Source organism: Pseudorca crassidens, chromosome 16, assembly GCF_039906515.1.
Source record: "Pseudorca crassidens isolate mPseCra1 chromosome 16, mPseCra1.hap1, whole genome shotgun sequence".
Classification (NCBI taxonomy): Eukaryota; Metazoa; Chordata; class Mammalia; order Artiodactyla; family Delphinidae; genus Pseudorca; species Pseudorca crassidens.
Window position 1 is genome coordinate 34207459 of NC_090311.1, and position 21695 is coordinate 34229153.

Genomic DNA, 21695 nt, shown 5'->3' on the forward strand with positions numbered 1-21695 from the left:
GGCAAGCCTTCCAAGCTATTGGCCTAGTCCTCTATCTGCAAGATTCAAAGTAGGATTGGTCCCAGCCTGGGGTTGAGCCTGCTAGTCAGAGTGAAATGATTCCAACTTTGATAGTTAAAAGGCGGCAGAGGCAGAACTGTCCATGATGATCCACACAGGGACAGAAGCTCCACTGGTATAGAGCTCCTTTCGCTCCTCTACTTGTAATCTTTTGACATTATTTTACCTCTACGTTCCCTCCCTGAACTTTCTTTCCTTCTGACTTCTCTTCTGTGCTCTTTCTACTACCCCATCAGAGAAAGATAGAGATGTTTTCTTGGTCGTGTCCCTGTCTCCCCTAGCATCAGGAAGGCCAGTGTACATGTAGTACATACGGTTGATGGTGGTGTCTGGCAGGAAAAAAAAATAACAGTGTACAAACTTAGCAAGTTATAATGAAAGTGTGTTTTTAATTTTTTTTGGATCTCTGAATGAGCCAACAAATTTTCTTATCCATTCTTGTAACCCTGGGGCCTGAGCTGTTCCTGGGAGGGAGTACTTTGTTGTGCTTTTTTAAGGACTGTTTTTCAACTGACCTGGTTCCACTTTTTTCCCTAGCTACTCTTCTTTTAAGGTTTTAGTCAAAAGCATTCATAACAAGAATCTTTCTTGCAAGCAGCTTTTCATACCAAAAATGATGGGCTATAACCAAAGGATAACAGAGACTATGATCAAAGACTTCTGTACATACATTGCTGTTTCAGCTAGGCCTCATAGGACTTACTGGGTTGTAGAGGCCCAACACATTCTTGGATATTATTTATATTTTTGTGAGTCAGATTCTATAAATTTATGTATACAACATGAGTTTATAGGGTTTTTTTCCATCTATCTCTAGGGTTGCAATAGTTTCCAAATCTTTTGAAGGAAAAACTGATTGCACAGAAGAATGGTACGGAACCCAGTATAAGCAAGAAGCTATACCAGATGAAGTCATTAAGGTAGGGTTAACCCATCTGTGAATAAGCTGATGTGTGAGGGACACACAAGAATATGAGCTCCCTAGATCAACCAATTCACAGCCCAAAGTGTGGAGAGTGATGGCCCAGCACTGTCTGTACCATCCCAAGAGGAGTGAACAGGGAGGTGGAGAGCTGGAGCTTAGGTTTTGCATGAAGAAATGATACTGTAGCCACCTTCTCGTCTGCCTGTCAGACCAGCAGGGCTGTAAAGCAGACTCCAAGTCTCATGCGGTCAAAGATCAATGAAGTCCAAAGTACACAGGGTTGCAGAGGCACCAAGACAGGCAGGAAGAGATGGAAATAGAGAACCTGAAAGACAGATGCAAGGGCTGAGAGCTCACGATCTTGCTGTGAGCACAGGCGGGGAGCAATTTCTGGGATTCATACCATCTTCACTTTAGGAGGGGCTATATTTTATGCCTCGTATTGTATCATTGCTCTTTTTGTCAACATAGGGTCATTATGATTTGTTTCAAAACAGGTATGTATAGATAGTGTGTTACCCCATTCATCAGGAGTCAGGATTTTGTTTGTGAGTCTTATCTACTGGTCCAGTACTTTTTCTTTTTTGGTTCTCGTTGGCTGTGTAGCTTTGAGACTGTGTCCTTTATTCATGGGGCGACACCAGAAAACCTTGCTCTGACTAAATTCTAGTTAAACTTGGGTAATGGATATTTCTTAAATGTACCAGGGTAATGACGATACAGAAAAAAGTAGTTTAAGAAAGAAAAATTATTACTGGTACTTTTCTGACATATTCACAGCACATAAGGAGATGACTGAAGCCCTTTAGTACATGAAAATGTCCATCTTACTAAACTGTGAGGAAAGCTGATCTCCCATGAATTAGTGCTGGGTGTGAACTAACCCTCAAACAAGAGAAAACCCCTGTTCACCAAATTCTGACCATGACAAACCCGCCCCAAATGGGAATTTAAACAAATTGATCTGGAAGCTCAGCAGTGAAATTACTTGCTAAGTGTTTACCAGTCCCTACGATTCAGCCATACTGGGGACTTAAGTTGCTACATATAAATAATATGGCCATGGCCACCATCCCCACCATCCCAGTGCCAAAAGACACAAATGCAGGGACCAAAATAGAACTACAGGAGCTGCAAGGCTGTGCCACATCAGCTGGAGACCAAATTACTAAACCCAGAATCATTGGCAGTTGGTTGCTTTTTTTAAAAAATAATGAAAAGTCTTATAAATCAGAGTTCATCAATCGTGGTTTGATCTGCCTCAGTTAGCTTTTGGAAGCAGCCCATGGAACAGATCCAACCTGCAGGTTGTGTCGATCCTGTCCCACAATCCAGAGTTAAATCTCAACTTTGTCCTTAACCTTATGCTTGAAATATTGGTCCACTTGAAAATGCATGTGGTCGTCTGGGAGAGAAGTAGACCAGGCCTTTAGAAGTGCTGAAGTCAGAGAAGCCCCCTTTAACCTAGTTTTCAAGCCATACATTCAAGTAATATAGTGTAGCTGAAAGTTTAACTCTTTTAAATGACCTGTTGTCTAGCAGTTGTGGGTATTTATCTCTGTGCAGATTATTCTCCATTCTTTAAAGAGCTGGAGCAAACATGATCTTCATATGGACCAGTTAGCCTCAGTTCCACAGTCTCAGATTGTTCCTTCACCTCAGCTGGTCATTTTAGACATGTGTAAAGAGGAAAGATAGATGAGTGTAAAACCTTGATTAGTTCCAGAGACTCCAGTTCAACTTTCATGAAAAGTCATTGATAGATCTTGGGAGTAGCCTTTTTATATATGATGGAAGAGAATGCTGTGTGACATTTATTCTCTTATTATTTGCCTAGATATTAAGCAATGTGACTGTTTTAAACTCTTAAATCAGATTCTAATTGCTTTTATGTGTGTGTGTGTATGTTTTCACTGTTCATCCAGAAATGGCAAAATGCTGATCTGAATGGGAAATTTAAACTTCCAACGAAGAATGAATTTATTCCTACAAATTTTGAGATTTTATCATTAGAAAAAGAAGCAACACCATACCCTTCTCTTATTAAGGTAATACGTTAGAATCATTGATATTAAATTTAGGGGACAGACCTATTACATAGAAGGGACTAGAGAGATGTTTTCTTGCCTTTGATACTATGTTGGTTTGCGGGGCTCACACCCTATAGATAACAGAAAAGTTGCAGAGAGAATAACTACAAGAAATATTAAAAAGCTAGACATTTTAAAACAAACAAAACTACTATACAGCATAGAATCTAGGGAATTGTTTTCTTTGCAGACAATAAAATAGTAAGTCTGGAATGTAACTACAAGTCTATTGAAAGAGGGCTTTTTTCCATGTTCACTGAAGACCCAATAAGGAAGTAGATTTTTGCTGCATCATGAAAGTTAGAGATAAGAAAGAATCTCTAAAGCCTGGAAGAGAGCATATCCAGGGGAAGCTGTTGGATTTCCTGCCCTTAAAAACAATTCTTTCTCATTTTGACAGAGCGCTATATGAAGTTAATGGAGTTATAAACCAGTGGGAAGAACGATTGAGGAGGGTGTTTTCTTTTTCAGAATGTTCTTTTCATGTCATTATTTCACACCTTGGGTAGATTGTGTAGAAACATGGATCAAATTATTACAGTACATCCTCTTTTCTAAACTTTAAAACTAACTCTTTCTAAACTTACCACCATAGACAAGCATCTTTCTTTCCCTTTTCTTCAAATGACCTAACATTCAGATTAACTCAATGAGATGAGAATTAGTGTTTAGGACTATGAAATTTAATTTATCTCAAGCAACTAGATTATTAATGAGACAATCATTTTTCTTTAAAAATGACATTTTAATGAGTTATAGTTTAGGTTATTCAAAGAGAAAGCTTATTTACTTTTCCTATTTTTATTTTTTGTTTGTTTTAAATAGGCCATCTTAGCATAAACTAAGGAGAACATTAAACCATTTATATCTCTTGTCAGAGTTTCAAGGTAGTTTCAAGTGAACTTTAAGACTTTTTTTTTAAAATTTATTTGGCTGCGTCAGGTCTTAGTTTTAGTACGCAGGATCTTCTTCGCAGCTTGCGGGATCTTTCGTTGCGGTGTGTGGGCTCTTTATTGCAGCGCGTGGGCTTCTCTCTAGTTGTGGCATGCGGTCTCCAGAGAGCGTGGACTCTGTAGTTGTGGCACACGGGCTCTCTAGTTGTGACGTGCAGGCTCAGTAGCTGTGGCACACAGGCTTAGTTGCTCTGCAGCATGTGGGGTCTTAGTTCCCCAACCAGGGATTGAACCCGCATCCCCTGCATTGGAAGGCAGATTCTTAGCCACTGGACCACCAGGGAAGTCCCTAAGACTTTTTGAAATATAGTATGAATGAGTGAGTGGAGAGGCAAAGGAGTAGCTTATTTGTTCATCCTTGGCTGTGTTAGTTATCCGTTGCAGTGTAACAAATTACTCTAAAATTCAGCAGTTTAAAACAACAAACACTTATTTTATCTCATGCAGTTTCCAAGGGACAGGAATGTGGAAGTAGCTTAGTTGGGTAGTTCTGGCTCAGGGTCTCTCAGGTTATGGTCAAGCTGTGAGCTGGGACTTTGGTCATCTGAAGGCTCAACTAGGGCTGGAGGATTCTATTCCAAGTTCATTTGTGTGGCTTTGGGCAGGCCTTAGTTCTTCGGTACATGGGCCTCTCCATAGAGTTGCGTGACATGGCAGCTGGCTTACCCCAAAGTGAGTGATCTAAGAGGGAAAATGAGTGATCAAGGTGGAAGCCACAGTGTCTTTTATAATCTAATCTCAGAAGTGTCGTATCATCACATCTGCCATAATCTGTTGGTCAGACAGAGACCAACCCTGGTCCAGTGCAGGAGAGAGGACCACACAAGGGTGTGAATTCCAGCAGGCAGGGATCCATGTGGCCCACTTTGGTGGCTGGCTGCCACACACACACCCCCGCCCCCAAGGACTCCTGCATCTGTGTCCCTGCATCCAGAAAGACAGGGACAGGACAGTTGGTATTGGCTTCACCTGTCTGTCTCTTCCTCCACTGTGTCCCCATCTCTTTGACCCAGGGTGCTGATAAGAGGGTGATTTCTCTCTACTACTGGAATCACCAGTCATCTCTCCAGCTTCCCACCAGCTGACCCTCTGAGTATGCTTCAAGGCCATGGGACAGCAGTCTCTCCAGAACAAAGCTCAGCTATTGCCTCTGTCCTCCTCCTCTTGAAGAGTGATTTGATTGAAGATTTTTGTCGAATGTGCCTGTATTTCCCTAAACATACTGTTTCTCCATCACAGGATACAGCTATGAGCAAACTCTGGTTCAAACAAGATGATAAGTTTTTCTTGCCCAAGGCCTGTCTCAACTTTGAATTTTTCAGGTACGTAAAATGAATCTAGCTACAAAGCTTCCTATGAAAATCAACAATTACACTTCTGAAAGTTTTCTTTGCTTCCTTAAGGACCTATGTCTGGAAATAAAAGGAATTAGAGTTTTTTAGCCTAGACAAAGAAAAGCTGCTCCTTCCTGTTAAGGGAAGGCTGTAGACTCACCAGAAGTTTCACTGAAGAAAGATTAAATAATTTGGGGTGGTTTTTTCTGTTGTGGTTTTGGTTTTATATTCCTGGAACTTGCCCAGAAGAAGAGGTAGTCGTTACTAAATGATCTTGAATCCCTTCCAGCCCTTTAATTGTCTGGAGCCCTCAGATATTGCTTTCTGTATCCCGGGCTTGGTAGAAGATGTTTAATAAAATTTCTGAATAATGCTACTGTTGCAATGATTTCTCAGTATAAATCTTTAGTTTATCTCTATCTCCTTTTATTTGTGTGATAATGTTATCACTCAATTTAAATTTTACTTTGTGAGTTTGCACTCTATAATTTTATATTTCTAAAATTCAGTGGTTTGTGTTTATAAAATAAACCGATCATTTTTTAATAATGTTCAGTATAATGATCAACTTTTTCATTAATTTTTATTTGATTTGCTTGGCATGAAATTAAAGCTGGATGTGTTTTAAATGTTTTAGAAAAGAGAAAAAGAATCTCTTATGTAGGAAGTTAATAGTTCACAAACAAGTATGTTGAGACTGTAGGGATGTAAACATTGTTTATTTATAGCATGAGATTCATAGATTATCTAGAGCTGCGCTGAGATTGTTGGTGTTGTTTTTTGTTTGTTTGTTTGTTTACATCAAACATGGGCTTTCTGATTATGGCTTGCTGTTGGTAGAGAGCATTACAAAACTGGTTTTATTTTTTGATAGTTCAGAGTGATATTTTTAACCCTCTAAGCAGCTTGTCACACTTTCCCATTTGGCTTCTATGATCTGGCTTCAGAATACCTTTTGAGAGACCATTTGATATGTTTGCGTTCTCTAAACTGCCTAGCATAGTTCTCAGAATTTAAAATGTCTGCTTCCCACCAATCCGTCTCCGTGTTCTGGTCTCTCTAGAGGTAAACACTATTAGGTTTCTTGTACGTTCTTAAATAAATTTTCTGTTTGTGTCTATCCTTTTAATCTTTTCAGAAATAGGATAATATTATGCATATGTACAGTTTTTAAAACTCTGTGATCCATATTTAAGCATATAACATCTGGTTACAAAATAGTATGTTTTAAGTGAACAAGTGAACCAGGATTTAAGAATTCCACTTGAATCATGTTCTCTTTTAAAAGTTAGTTTAGGACACTCTCCAGTTCACCAGCATAGCTGCTGTGGATGCAGCATTTTAGGACACTTCTTGGAATTGCGTTCTGAGCTTGATCCATATGACTTTGAACTCCCAGATTTGTTGTTTTCTAGCTTTGCACTTCCACCTAAGGGTGCCTGTGGGGATGAACCCTTTCAAGGACTCTCTTTTGCTTTGATGCTTTTGTGAGTTGTGCTAGTAAGTTTCTGAACTGCTTCCTTCTGTTTGACTAAAGAAGGAAGTCTGTCATCATGTATAATACTTAAAAAATTAAATGACAGAGTGTTATTTAGATTTGCCAGGTGGAGAATGTATAGCTTTAGAATTTTCTCTTTGATTTCAATTCTCTGTAGCTAAGCATTTTACCCCTATTTTTACTTAATTATCAGTTTTTGATAAAATTTCTGGCTCTGATGTCAGTGCGTCGGTTATATTTACTGTGCTATAGATAGAGTGAAATTTTTAATTTGCTGCCAAACAAACCAAGCCACGAGGCTACCTCAGGTCCTTTGTACTGGTTGTTTCCTCAGCCTGGAAAGTTCACCCAGATATCCCCAGGGCTTGCTCCTTTGCTTCCTTCAGGTCTGGACCCAGATGTCACCTTTCAGAGTGGCCTTGATTAATAATTAATAATAATTTTAATAATAACAATTTAATTTATTAATAATTTTATGTAAATTAGCAATCTTCCTGTCCCACTACCCATCACTCCCGTTCCTCTGACCCTGCATAGTTTTTCTCCATAACACTATCACCACCTGATGTATCATATTTAAATTTATTATTTGTCTCTTCCAACTAGGCTCTAAACTCTGTGAAGTCAGGGACTCTGCCTGATTTGTTCCTTCTTTATTCCCAGTACCTAGAGAAGTGCCTAGCACTATAGTGAGAATGTAGTACATATTTGTTGAATGAAGGAATCTTTTACTTGCTTCTCATAAAGGTAAGCAGTGTCACATAGTCAAATGAATAGGTCATTTGACTCAAATCTGAATCCTGACTCTGCTGCTACTAGCCCAGGTGACATGAGGAAAGTGATGCTTCTTATTTGGGAAACGAAGATTTAAGTCAGGTCATCTCTGTGGTCCTATTTAGCTCTTGCACTCTGTAATTATTTCCTCTCTTTTGTTGCTCTTTCTCACTTAAAAATTTTCCTGTTTTAATATTTTTTCCTAGTTCTGGCTGTAGTTGTATGATGGATATTATCAATTACTTTACTGACAGTGTTCCAGTCTCTTGGTTTGGGAGGAAACTCAAGAGATAAGCTAACATTTTCACAGGTCTTAATCTTTCTCTTTCAAGTCTCAGTTTTTCCCTTTTAAGTTTATATAATCATAGCACACAAACTTCTCAATCTCATCCTCCTGTCCACCAAGGGTATGGCTTGCTTAGAGGGAGAAGGAGGACACACACATGCTGTTATCAGCTCTGTCAGCCATGCCTTCTCCTATTAGCCTAAATGTAGGCATGCGTTTTGGCCTGTTCCTCCTTACCTACGCAGTGTTTCTAACTTGTCAGTTCTACCACGCCATCTGGGGTAAGCAATTCCTTCTCCCTCTTCACCACTACCAGCACACATAGCATATTTCAAGCTTCTTTTTTAAACATCTTGTTTTTTTCCTCATGAGAATTCATGTGTATTCAAAGTGTATCTTCAGGAAGTTATTTTAACCCCTGTTCAGTTCCTTGATCCATCTCGAAAGGCCATATCACATTGGGAAGTAATAAATCAGCTATTTTACTGTCAACATTTTCTTCCAGCCCATTTGCTTATGTGGACCCCTTGCACTGTAACATGGCCTATTTGTACCTTGAGCTCCTCAAAGACTCACTCAACGAGTATGCATATGCAGCAGAGCTAGCAGGCTTGAGCTATGACCTCCAAAATACCATCTATGGGATGTATGTAAGTACCCACGTCTTAGAGCCTTCCACTCATCAACATTTTTTATATTGATTTGCTGGAAGCATTTTTGATTGAGGGTGTGAGTTTAATTTCTTTTTTTGTGACTAATCATATTTTCGCATCATTTAATTTTTAAGTTAGCTCTTACTGTTAAGTATTCAGCAATGTGCCATTCATATTATGCAAATTTTCCTTGATTTCTTTTTTTTTAAACATCTTTCATCAGACTATCATATTTTTCTCCTCAAAACAAAATTGGACCCTGATTTAGGTTTAGACCTCTCCCATTCTGTATCTGAAGTCTTGGTCTTTGACAACAGAGAATGAAGTCTTCCTGCCATTGTAAAACAAAAGGTTGGCCTATACTATTTCCCTAGAAATTCAGATCATGAGGCTGCATATTCATACTCTTCGGTCATGTTTCTTCATTACCATGCCACTGCTTGAGGTATCAAAGCATTTCTTTTGTTTTTCTTTTTGTTAGTCGCTACATTTATGCTGATCCTCTCCATTGCAACATGACATACCTGTTTATCAGGTTATTGAAGGATGATTTAAAAGAGTATACATATGCAGCACGCCTCTCAGGTTTGAGCTATGGCATTGCATCAGGAATGAATGCAATACTTGTAAGTAAAATGAAAACGAAAGAAAAGGCGTCACACCGTTTAAGCATTATGTTGAGCTTGGGAAAACTATTAACTTCTGCATTTTAAAACAAGAAGATTGATGGTTTTTTCCTTGCACCTTTTTAATGATTGAAGAACTCAAGTTAGTATTAGTTCCACTAACAAATGATTTAGTAGAGTTTAGTGCATCTTGTGAACATGTATTTATGCTACGTTTATTTGCATGTTCCTCTGCTTGAAATGTTTAACATATTAATCCTGAAAGCATGTTGTTCTTTCCATGTATTTGAATATATTAACATCTGTAAGTGAAAGATACCCATAGTTACTGTTGTGGTGCTGAATTTTACTTATATTATAAGCTTCTTTATTTCTGCTGACAGTAGTAGAAAGTTCCTGTGTTCAAATATGACTGACATTTTCATTTAATTTATCTTGTAGCATGTATCATTAACTACTTTTAAGTGTGTTTTAAGATAAACATTATTAAATGCATCCCAAGAAATAACTAGATCCTTTCTCTTGAAACCGTTTCTGTTATGTTTCCAAACTTATATCTCATTTCCAAATTAACATCCCTCTTCTAGCACACATTCACCTTCACTTTTCTTAAAAATATGTTGTATGTTTTCATAACAACTAAAATGAGAGCATGCACTGTGTACTCTTTCTAATTCTATACAAAAGGTTTTAGGGTTTTTAAATTTTATTTATTTTGCGGTGACTTTTTTTCTTCATACAAGTAACTTCTCTGGTAGTTTTTGTTTAATGTATAAGAATATATATAACCTAACCATTCTCAGAGTCCAGGGAAATTTGAAGCTCAGAGGTCAAAATAAAATCCAAATAGAAAAGTAATAATCTATGGTTTATTTTTTGCTGTTGAGTTTTAGTAGCATATCACCATTAAAATAAATCATTTTTAATGTGTGACAGATGGGCTTTCTGCTAGTTGTCAGTCTAGTTCCCACAGTACAGGATGTGCTTTCCATGGGCAGTGACCTTCACTCCTGCTGAGATACTTGCCTATCAATTTTCTTTTTCTTTTTCTTTTTCTTTTTCTTTTTTTTTTTTTTTTGCGGTACGCGGGCGTCTCTCCATTGTGGCCTCTCCCGTTGCGGAGCACAGGCTCCAGACGCGCAGGCTCAGCGGCCATGGCTCACGGGCCCAGCCGCTCCGTGGCATGTGGGGTCTTCCCGGACCGGGGCACGAACCCGTGTCCCCTGAATCGGCAGGCGGACTCTCAACCACTGCACCACCAGGGAAGCCCCTTGCCTATCAATTTTCATAAGGTAGAGGCGTCCAGAGATATTCTAGTTCCAGTGTATCCTCTAACCTCTGTGGGTGCCACCATGTGGCAATATAATAGTAGGAAATGTGATAATAGGCTTCCCCTGCTTTTCAAAACGTTATGCTTTCAGAAACTATTAAAGTAGATTGTCCTAAGGCAAAATCCAGACAGTACATACAGTGTATCCTTACTTCACATCTGTTTTGCCACTGGCTTTTGGTACATCAGCAGAACTCATCAAACAAGCAAGTAGTGAGACCTAAGGACCATTATTGGGCAACATTGGACAAGAAAAGTGGCAAAATGCCATATGATACAAAATTGGGACTTCCTGATTTCTTAAAAGATGATTTTTAAAAATATTTAAATATAAACAATTTGGGGACATATCCAGTAGTTTGCTAGGTAACCCTCCCCTATGATTTTTACCTTCTTAACACAACTATAAAAATCTTAAGCCTGCCATTCTTTAGAAATTCTTTTTGAAGGTTAAATTTAAAACACATTCTATAATTAATTTTGACTTAATGAGAACTTGAATTTTGATGATATATAGTGTGTACTGCCGTAGTTTGGCACCAGGTAAGTTTTCCTGCTATTGTTTTTGTTTAGGAAAAGCATATGCTTTTGGATATTAGTAAATAAAGATGGTCAATGTTATCTTCCTAAGTGTCGAACTATATGAGAAATGAAATTCATTTAATTTCTTGTTTTATTTTTATTTTGATACACCTGGTTTGGGGATTTTCTACATGTTTTAAAGTCAAGTTGAAGTTGTTTCATGTTAATTTTAGACTTTTAATATCCTGAACTCTTTCCGTAGCTCTCGGTGAAAGGTTATAATGACAAGCAGCCAATTTTGCTAAAGAAGATCATTGAAAAAATGGCTACCTTTGAGATTGATGAAAAAAGATTTGAAATTATCAAAGAGGCAGTAAGTTTTCTCAACTTATTTTTATAATTTTTTAATTCATAAGGTGATATTGCCACATTATGAACATTTTTGAAAAAGAGGCGAGGAGGAAAAGAAGCATTCATAACCCTGTGGCAGTCATTTTATCCTATCTTTGCTGAATCCTATACTCTATCCAGAAGGAAAGCCTGGGAGACTCTGGTGGACACCTGGCCCCTTTCTCTGTAGGCCCTAAGAGCTAGGATAGCACTGACTTTCAGAGAAGAGCCTGAGGTAGACCTAGTGGCTTTCAGGGACTCCTTGAAGGTTTCATCCAACCTCCATTTAAGAAGAACACTCTAGGGCTTCCCTGGTGGCTCAGTGGTTAAGAATCCGCCTGCCAGTGCAGGGGACACAGGTCCGAGCCCAGGTCTGGGAAGATCCCACATGCCGCAGAGCAGCTAAGCCTATGCGCCACAACTACTGAGCCTGCATTCTAGAGCCCATGAGCCACAACTACTGAAGCCCACGTGCCTAGCTCCTGTGCTCTGCAACAAGAGAAGCCACCGCAGTGAAAAGCCTGTGAACTGCAACGAAGAGTAGCCCTCGCTCGCTGCAACTAGAGAAAGCCCACGTGCAGCAATGAAGACCCAACACAGCCAAAAATAAAAAATAAATAAGTAAACAAACAAACAAATAAATAAAAAGGAAAAAAAAAAAAGAAGAACCCTCTATTCTGCAGGAGGGACCTCAGCCTTCCATGCAGCCTTGTCACATTAGGGCAGACTATTTAGACTTGATGTTATCTTCCACTTAAATTCAACTCATGGTTGGTCCAGTAATGGAAATATGGGATGGATAGCTACTTTAAAAGCCAAACTATGACCTTCATTGTACACCCAAAGAAATTATCATCAGTTTTCAAATCAAGATTCAATATTTTATATATATACATATCCATGTTGCTTGCTTAGAGAGACTTTTGGGATGACCTTATGGTGAAGAATTAAAGGATGCCAAGAGATGGAGGCCTTGAAAACTGGGGATAACTTTCTGAGAGATGAAAGAGATCCCGTAGTGAAGGTACTTAGAGTACATGTCAGATGCTGGGGTTAAAGCAGCAGCCTGGACAAAGAAAAAGTATGCCCAAGACTTCTCTGGTGGTCCAGTGGTTAAGACTCCAAGCTTCCACTGCAGAGGGCACAGGTTCGATCCCTGGTCAGGGAAGTAAGATCCTTCATGCCTTGCAGTATGGCAAAAAAAAAAATAAACCTTTTGAAAATACAACATGCAATCGTTTTTTAAATTTTATTTATTTAATTTATTTTTGGCTGCGTTGGGTCTTCGTTGTTGCATGCGGGCTTTTCTCTAGTTGCGGTGAACGGGGGCTATTCTTCGTTGAGGTGTGCAGGCTTCTCATTGTGGTGGCTTCTCTTGTTGCAGAGCATGGGGTCTAGGCACATGGGCTTCAGTAGTTGTGGCACACGGGCTCAGTAGTTGTGGCTCACGGGCTCTAGAGCGCAGGCTCAGTAGTTGTGGTGCACAGGCGTAGTTGCTCCACAGCATGTGGGATCTTCCCGGACCAGGGCTCGAACCTGTGTCCCCTGCATTAGCAGGCGGATTCTTAACCACTGCGCCACCAGGGAGGTCCGCAATCATTTTTAAGACTCAGTGTACACACCTCACTCCTGATACTATTTCTGGTGTTATAAGGAACATATATTTTAATTGAATTTAATTGAAGTTCTGTTCTCAGAATTTTACCTTTTACATTTCTTAACTTTAACTTTACATTTCTTAATTATGGGCACAAAAAACAAAAAAATTACTTTAAAAAAATAAGACTTCAAGAAAAAAGAAAGAAAAAGCATGCTCTTTAGTTTAAGTATGTATCAAAGGGAGAGAGGAGTAAGTCCCATTCTAAATTACATAACTTCGAAAAGGAAGATGAAGCAGATATCTCTGCATCCCATTTAACACATCATTTATGCAAAATGAAGTTTGATTATAGCTGACCTTTTGAAATGATTTTAAAAAGATCGATAAAATTAACAAACCCACGTCTCCCTTCACTAGTATATGCGATCTCTTAACAATTTCCGAGCTGAACAGCCTCACCAGCACGCCATGTACTACCTCCGCTTGCTGATGACTGAAGTGGCCTGGACTAAAGATGAATTGAAAGAAGCCCTGGATGGTGAGACTCTTTCTACTTATAGCCTAATGCTTTCTTCATTCTTTTCTAAAATCATTTTGGTTTTATCCTATTACCTAGTATTTATGCTTTCTAATGACTTGTAGTTCCATTAAAGCCAGCTGTGCATACTGTTTTTTGGGTTTTTTTGTTTTTGTTTTGTTTTTGTTTTTAGAAAAGCAGTGGTGGCCTTTGAAGTGGCTTTTGTATTCAGGCAGTTTATAACCACATTTGCTGTTTTCAACCTGGACCCACAATAGTCAGTTATTACTGTTAACAGATTTCTGCAGATGACAGTGTTTTGACCCAAGCACTTACCTTGTTAATATTGAAGTTTTCAAAAAAGGAAAAAAGGGCTGAGCTTGAAAGTCTTATCACACAGAAAGAATGCTTAGGCATTTTTGTTGTTTTTGTTTTTGTTTTTTTGCGGTACGCGGGCCTCTCACCATTGCGGCCTCTCCCGTTGCGGAGCATAGGCTCCGAACGCGCAGGCCCAGCAGCCATGGCTCATGGGCTCAGCCGCTCCACGGCATGTGGGATCCTCCCGGACCGGGGCACAAACCCGTGTCCCCTGCATCGGCAGGCGGACTCTCAACCACTGCGCCACCAGGGAAGTCCTTTAATGATCTTTTATGACAAGTCCTTTCTTATTATGTATCACTGCGCCTTTGATGACTTTAGTGACAAATCAAGAGCAAAGTATTGAAGGTCATTATTTTATTGGTTGAGTAGGCATATAGATTATAAAATTCATTAACTAGAACAGATACGTTTTTAATCTGGACAGTTAATACACTTTTCTTTGTAAAATGATTATGAGTCACATCCGGTTGTAACAAGCAGGAATTTTACCTTTTTTAAAAAATACCACATAATTGATTTTAAATACATTTTCAAGAGACCGAACCTGCATTCAGCATGATCCAAAAGCAGAGATTTGGGGATTCCCACCCCCTTTGTTAGATTCTGGGTCAGATGGTATATGAATTGTAAGCAGAATTAGTTCTAAAGTTTCACATAGGCATGTGATGCCTTCCTAAAATGTGTTTTATAAAGAGAAAGTCAGCACTTTTTCGGCTGAAATTTTCTGCTCTAATAATCATTCTGTTTTGATATATATATTCATCAATAATCCGGTAATGCCAACATGGCTTAATCTGGAGACAACTCAATATGAGAGGCTGGCTCCCCCGTGACTCTACGTCTGTCAGCTCTCCAGGTGCCAGGGTAGCAAGAACCTCAGAATTCAGTGTGGTCAAACCGCATTTACTGCCTGCCTGCTATGCACCAGGCGCCAGACTGCAGGTGCTTGAGATTAAAAAATGATCAATTAGGTGGGGTTTCTTGGATCAAGGAGCTCCAGTCTAGTGGCAAAGCGTAAATGTAAAACAGATTGTTTTTTGTAGAGGCAAAGAGACTGAGTATTGTTATAGAAGTTTGCAGAGAGAGCTGAGGGGTCTAGTGAAGGGGACTTCTAGGGCAGTGCAGTGGAGTGGGATGGGTATGCATTTTGGAATTAGATTCAAATGCAGCTCTGCCACTTACTAGCTTGATGACTTTGGACAAGAAACTTAAATTTTCTTAACTTCAGTTTTCTCACCTTTAAAATGGGGATAATAACGTATAATTTATAGTTTATAAGATAACATCTATAAAATGCCTGATGCATAGTAAGCACTTGTTAATTCCCTTCCTATGTCTCTCTTTAAATTTTATTCACTAATTTTAGCATCCATTGTAGCATTTATTAGTATGGTGTCCTAATGGAGAAGGGACAACTCTTCTTTACTGAAGAATTAAATCAGTACATGTAAAAGTAATGAGAAGAACAGAAAATTCACTATTAGGATTCCATAATAATAATTGATACAGGCAATATCCACCATTGAATGCTAAATTAGTGGGTAAAAGTTAAGTAAGGACAAAATATTTGTGTGGTCTCAAAGTATTTCCTCCAAAGTAAGTATTTAAAAATTATAATGGGAAAAGAAGGCATTGGTGGGGTGGCTTTTCCTAATTGCTTGTAGAGCATCCATGAGTTACTTAATTATAACCAAAAGATTAAAACAGTCCCCTGGCAGACAGCACTATAGCCACGTGGTGGTCAGTGTTTACATCACCAGTATTACAGCGTAACAGCATCATGTGCCCCCGATGTGATGCCCTGAGAAAGACATATTACCTCTGGGGTATTCTTTCTAAGGATACAGAAGCTCAATTTAAGCACGAGAAAACACTAGACAAGCCCCAATAAAGGGCATTCTATAAAATAACTGAGCAGTACTGCTTAAAACTCTTAAGGTCAGAGCTTCCCTGGTGGCGCAGTGGTTGAGAGTCCGCCTGCCGATGCAGGGGGCGCGGGTTCGTGCCCCTGTCCGGGAAGATCCCACATGCCGCGGAGCAGCTGGGCCCGTGAGCCATGGCCGCTGAGCCTGCACGTCCGGAGCCTGTGCTCCGCAATGGGAGAGGCCACAACAGTGAGAGGTCCACGTACTGGAAAAAAAAAAAAAAATCTTAAGGTCATGAAAGGCAAGGAAAGACCAAGGAACTGTTACAGATTGGAGGAAACTAAGGACACATGACAACTAAATGCAAGGTGGGATTGTGGATTCGATCCTGGAACAGAAAAGGGATATTAGTGGAAAACCTGAAATCCAAATAAAGTCTGTATTTTAGTTAATAGTATTGTCCCAGTGTTAACTTCTTAGTTTTGATCATCATCCTATGGTTGTTAAAGATGTTAACGTAAGAGAAAACTGGGTGAAAGGTATATGGGAACTCCCTGTAATATTTTTGCAACTCTTCTGTAAATCTCAAATTACTTCAGAGTTTTTTTTAAAAAAAACTACCTACCTTATAGGTAGAGCTTACTATTTCTTACTCTTGTTTACAGATGTTACCCTTCCTCGCCTTAAGGCCTTCATACCTCAGCTCCTGTCACGGCTGCACATTGAAGCCCTTCTCCATGGAAACATAACAAAGCAGGTGCGGGATTGAGGTTTTAGCAATAATCTTTTATGCATCATTGCAAGAGAAAATTTTACCCTAGTTGGTCTAAGATTACGAACTAACCACCACAGTGTGGCTGTATAAGCACATTAGTGTTGACTCAGGCTTCCCTGCCCTGTGCAGGAAGGTAGGGGAGGGTATAGGGGGAGCAGAATGATCATGGTTAACTGTGGACCTACTTTCACAGCTGTCTCCTCTGTTTTTGCCTGCCTCTTGCAATCATTGAAGGAAATGGGAATAATTATCCCTACTCTGTAGGACAGCAGGACTGTGTAGTGGATAAGAGCACATGGTGTAGAATCAGCCTGGATTCAAACCTTGACTCCTCCGCTTACAAGTTATGTAATCTTCTGAAAACGTCTTAATCTCTCTATGCTCAATTTCCTTATCGGTAAAATTACTTATAAGGATTAAATTAAATAGTATATTCTAAGTGTTTAGCACATGGAAAGCATTCCAGATTCCCTTGGTAGTCTGTCTTAAAAGCCCACACTCTCTACCACTCTGTTATATTGCCTCCAAAACAATATTCCAAGGTCAGGTGCTAATAAGTGGCTGAGACAGTATTCTTCCCCAGGTCAGTTTTATTCAGAATAAAGCCTCATGCTTACCTCCTTTGCTTTGCTATAGCCCCAGTTGTCTGGTGTGGGTCATTGACGTGGGACCACCTTTCCATCATCAATACCTCTCCAGCTTTGGCAGTGCCTTTTCCCCAGAATCGAGATCAGTGCTGATGATTGTCTGGGTCTCTGTTTCTCTTCACTACTACCATACTGACTCTGTTGCAAATTGATGAGTTCAGTTTTTATCCATTTGAACAGGATCAAATGTATTTAAGATTTAAAAATCCACTTTTATGATAAACTAGGTTAGTTTGTTTCACAAGCATGTTGTTTCATATTGCATGGGCTACTATCTAATCAAGATACATTTGTGATTTGTAATGTGCTATGACCTATCTTCTTCCACAGGCTGCATTAGGAATTATGCAGATGGTTGAAGACACCCTTATTGAACATGCTCATACAAAACCTCTCCTTCCAAGTCAACTGGTTCGGTATAGAGAAGTTCAGCTCCCTGACAGTAAGTGGAAATGTTATATCTTTGGTAATGGACTACTTTGACATAATATTGTGTGTGATTACAGATGAGTTGAAGTCACTTGGATGATAATATATAGTTTTATGGTAAAGATCTACTGGGATCCTCTACTATTTATAGCTAGAAGTAGATAATTCTGCGGGAAAATTATCTGTAGGAGTGCCAAAGAGGTAAAATTGGAGGTAGGCAATTATTTTGAAGAGAATGATACTGGAATTGACTGGTAATTGAGTATAGAGGAGTTAGGGAAAAATCACAAAACTAAAGAAATGTTGACTGTGAAGCATGAAATAAAATTTATTTATAAAAATTGTAAATTAGAATTAGGAGTGCATAGGAGTCTTTGGCAGAAGACTCACAGGTGCAGATAACACCATGTATTCATTGCATGCATATTTGATAAGGAATTAATATAAAGAATTGATAATAATATATTGGAGTTTGCAATGTTGGGTTACTTTTACATTAACAGTGGTTTCCTTTGATATAGAACTCATTAAGCATTATTTTCAATATTGTTCAGAACTATATGGTGGGAAGTATGTTAGACCAGGGATGAGAAGCATTGATTTTTTTCTTTGAACTTTTTCTAAAAGTAATCACTTCCTCTTCTGAACCCACAGCACAGGTTTTCTGAACCTTTCCTTGTTTAACCTACTGAGCACTTCTTCTCTTGTATTGGGATTGAAGTGCATCTCCATCTCCCCCGTTAGGCTATACATTTCTTAAGGCTGGAGTCTGTGTCTGGCTCACTTGAGTAGCTACTAAAGCATTACCTCAGGATCTCTCTGTTGAATGCAAAAAGACACTTTGAGCACAGCACTGCTATTCTGCATGGCCAGTCATTACAGACCTGGTAATGGTTACTTTCAAACTTCACTTAGTTTGTTCCTCAGTCACCGCAGCATGGCAGAGAGGGAGAATCAGGAACTGCCATTCAAGGGAATTCCCTGGTTGTCCAGTGGTTAGAACTCTGCACTTTCACTGCCTAGGGCCCTGGTTCGATTCCTGGTTGGGAAGCTAATATCCCACAAGCCGCTCGGTACAGCTGAAAGAACAGATGATTGAATGAACGAACAAACTGCCATTCAAAAACCATAGCACATGGTCATCAGGCAGTGACTAAGCATGGTGTATTTGCTTAGTCACATTTACTGCTCATGGAATAGTTGTCAGATCATAAAGCATGGCCATCTGTTTATAACTTTGATGAATACTTGATCAGCATATCTGCGTTTTTGTCTTAGCTCTCCACCATCCAACTTTGTGTCCTTGGACAAGTCACCCCGCTTCTCAGGGTCTTAGTTTCCTCATCTCTAAAGTAAGGTGTTAGGCTAAGTCATCTCTAAGCACTGTGCACATTTGTGTAAATTTGTGAATTGACCTTCAGTGTGGGTGTTGGTAAACAATATTAGAAATAGAATGCTAAGTAGATACTGGCACAACTAGTCATTTAGAAATTGTTTTGTATGGTTATTAAAACATAGGTAGTATTTCTGTTGAAGTTCTTATAGATACTAGCTAGTTCTAATCTAGTACGTACACTACATTGTAGATTTCGTTAACTATGGATCTCATTTAGCATCAATACTTAGTCATAAAATGGGTTTTTTGTAAGTGTTTTGCCCTTTAAAGTCAGTGAGTATTTATAGAGGGCCTACCAAGGACAGATCACTGTATTAGGATTCCCTTGGGTAAGTTGAGTTTCACATTCTTAATGAATTAGTTGTAATAGTTTGGAACTGCCAAAAGACACCAACCGAACTGAGCAACTTCCTAACAGCCAAACAAAACAGTAACTTTATTAAACCCTAAATAAATTTTTGAACGTGTTGCTGTCTTCTTGAAACTTCCTAGGAGGATGGTTTGTCTATCAGCAGAGGAATGAAGTTCACAATAACTGTGGCATCGAGATATACTACCAAACAGACATGCAGAGCACCTCGGAGAACATGTTTCTGGAGCTCTTCTGTCAGATCATCTCCGAGCCATGCTTCAACACCCTGCGCACCAAGGAACAGCTGGGTGAGGGGGAAGCAGGGGATGGCAGGATACCTCAGTCCTTGAGGAACAGCCATTGTCCTCGAGAGCATTCTCCACATGTACAGTCCCCTAGCATGACGCTTCAGGCATGCTGTACTCAGAAAGACTGTGAAAGCCTGTTTGTGGGGAATCCACTTCTAGAAGATAAGCAATTAACATCTTATGGACATTACAGCAGTTCTTAAGGAGATGAACTGTGTTTACAGTACATACGAGTCTATAAAAAGGTCATTTCGGGTGGGATGCTAAGGGAAGTCTGTTATGGGTGACAAGGTGGGAAGCAAGCCATCCACAGAAGCTTAGATTTACTGAATTTTGGGCTCATTGAGGGGGCAGGTATTTTCTTTTATTCATCTTTGTTTCCCAAGCCTGGGGCACATAGAAGGTACTCAGTAAGTGTCTGTTGAGGAAATGTTTTGGCAGAGTTCTGGGCACTGTTAAAAGCCTTGGAGATCTTGGCAGGTGTGATCAATTAAGGAAAGAAACAAGCGCCAGTAATGTACATTGAATAACCAATGAAAAAGGATTTGGGTGAGTGTCCCCAAGTAACAATCTTTTTTTAAATAACCACAATGGTAGATGCTGGACAGCAAAAGTGGATAAGTTATGGATGGTCTTTTCCTTCATGGAGCTCACAATCTAGTCAGGGATGCAGACCTGTAAGGAATAATTGTAGTACAGTGTGGCAAATGCTACTAAGAGTGTTCAAACTCTAAAGGCTATGCTGAAGGAAGGGAGGTGTGGTTTGGGGCAGAGCAGCTGGAGAAGGCAAGCCACGAATGCTGTTTAGGAAAGATGTAGACGGTAGGTAGTGTATGAGCTCACAAGGTGACAATGGAAGTGTGACCTTCAGTTACTTGGTCTAAAGATTTGCAGTCTGAATGGAGTTGGTCCAGGAATGGGTTATCTAGCAAGAAATGCAATAGTGGAGGCAAGTTCACATAAGGAACTTGGACATGAAAGGCAGCCGAGCTAGGACAATGGTTAAGGGATGAAAATGAGTCCAGCATTTCATAGGGATGAGAATAACTTTTTTTTTTTTTTTTTTGCGGTACATGGGCCTCTCACTGTTGCGGCCCCTCCCGCTGTGGAGCACAGGCTCCGGACGCGCAGGCTCAGCGGCCATGGCTCACAGGCCCAGCCGCTCCGCGGCATGTGGGATCTTCCTGGACCGGGGCACGATCCCGTGTCCCCTGCATCGGCAGGCATCGGCAGGCGGACTCTCAACCACTGCGCCACCAGGGAAAGCCCAAGAATAACTTTAACATGGATTGAAGGGGATTAACTAGCAGACAGGGAGGAGCCTGGGAATATTGAGTTTGAAAGATAAACAAGGGTTTTATCTCCAAATTTCTAACTATTCTTCAGAGAGCTCTTCTGCCCTGTCCTTAGGAACTGATATTTTAATTGCTCATTTCTTCAGAGGTGAATAATATAAAGCCCTAAAGTAGATTTTATTTGCTCTGACAGGATAATTTTTGAAAGATTAAGAGTGACCCATGTCTCAAATGCCAAGGTCCTGACTGGCTGGTGTTTGCGTTTCAGGCTATATTGTCTTCAGTGGGCCACGCCGAGCCAATGGCATACAGGGCTTACGGTTCATCATCCAGTCGGAAAAGCCACCTCACTACCTAGAAAGCAGAGTGGAAGCTTTCTTAATTACCATGGAAAAGTCCATAGAGGACATGACAGAAGAGGCCTTCCAAAAACACATCCAAGCGTTAGCGATTCGTCGACTAGACAAACCAAAGAAACTGTCTGCAGAGTGTGCTAAATACTGGGGGGAAATCATCTCCCAGCAATACAATTTTGACCGAGGTAAGACAAAATTAGGGCCCCAACATTCATGGCATGTAAGTAAAACATTTGAGGACATTGATGCCATTCTACAAAATGGTATTTGTTTCGTAGGTGATGTTCCAGTATGATTTGGGATGGGGGTGGAGGCATACCACTTCTAAAGAAT

At 39.8% G+C, this 21695-nt stretch overlaps 1 protein-coding gene across 9 annotated transcripts in view; it reads left to right on the forward strand.

Moving 5' to 3' along the window:
* The window catches only part of IDE (insulin degrading enzyme), a 112792-nt gene that overhangs the window by 80777 nt on the left and 10320 nt on the right, over nt 1–21695 (forward strand). For 6 of the 9 annotated variants that reach the window (XM_067709991.1, XM_067709998.1, XM_067709989.1 and 3 more), the window contains 10 exons: nt 878–980; nt 2911–3033; nt 5268–5350; nt 8426–8570; nt 11314–11424; nt 13459–13579; nt 16470–16561; nt 17557–17668; nt 19544–19711; nt 21275–21547. In XM_067709991.1, coding sequence (XP_067566092.1) covers nt 878–980; nt 2911–3033; nt 5268–5350; nt 8426–8570; nt 11314–11424; nt 13459–13579; nt 16470–16561; nt 17557–17668; nt 19544–19711; nt 21275–21547 — 1331 coding nt within the window. Of the gene's footprint in view, nt 1–877; nt 981–2910; nt 3034–5267; nt 5351–8425; nt 8571–9054; nt 9200–11313; nt 11425–13458; nt 13580–16469; nt 16562–17556; nt 17669–19543; nt 19712–21274; nt 21548–21695 lie in introns of all 9 variants that reach the window. The other 3 variants (XM_067709990.1, XM_067709993.1, XM_067709995.1) reach the window with 2 other exon arrangements.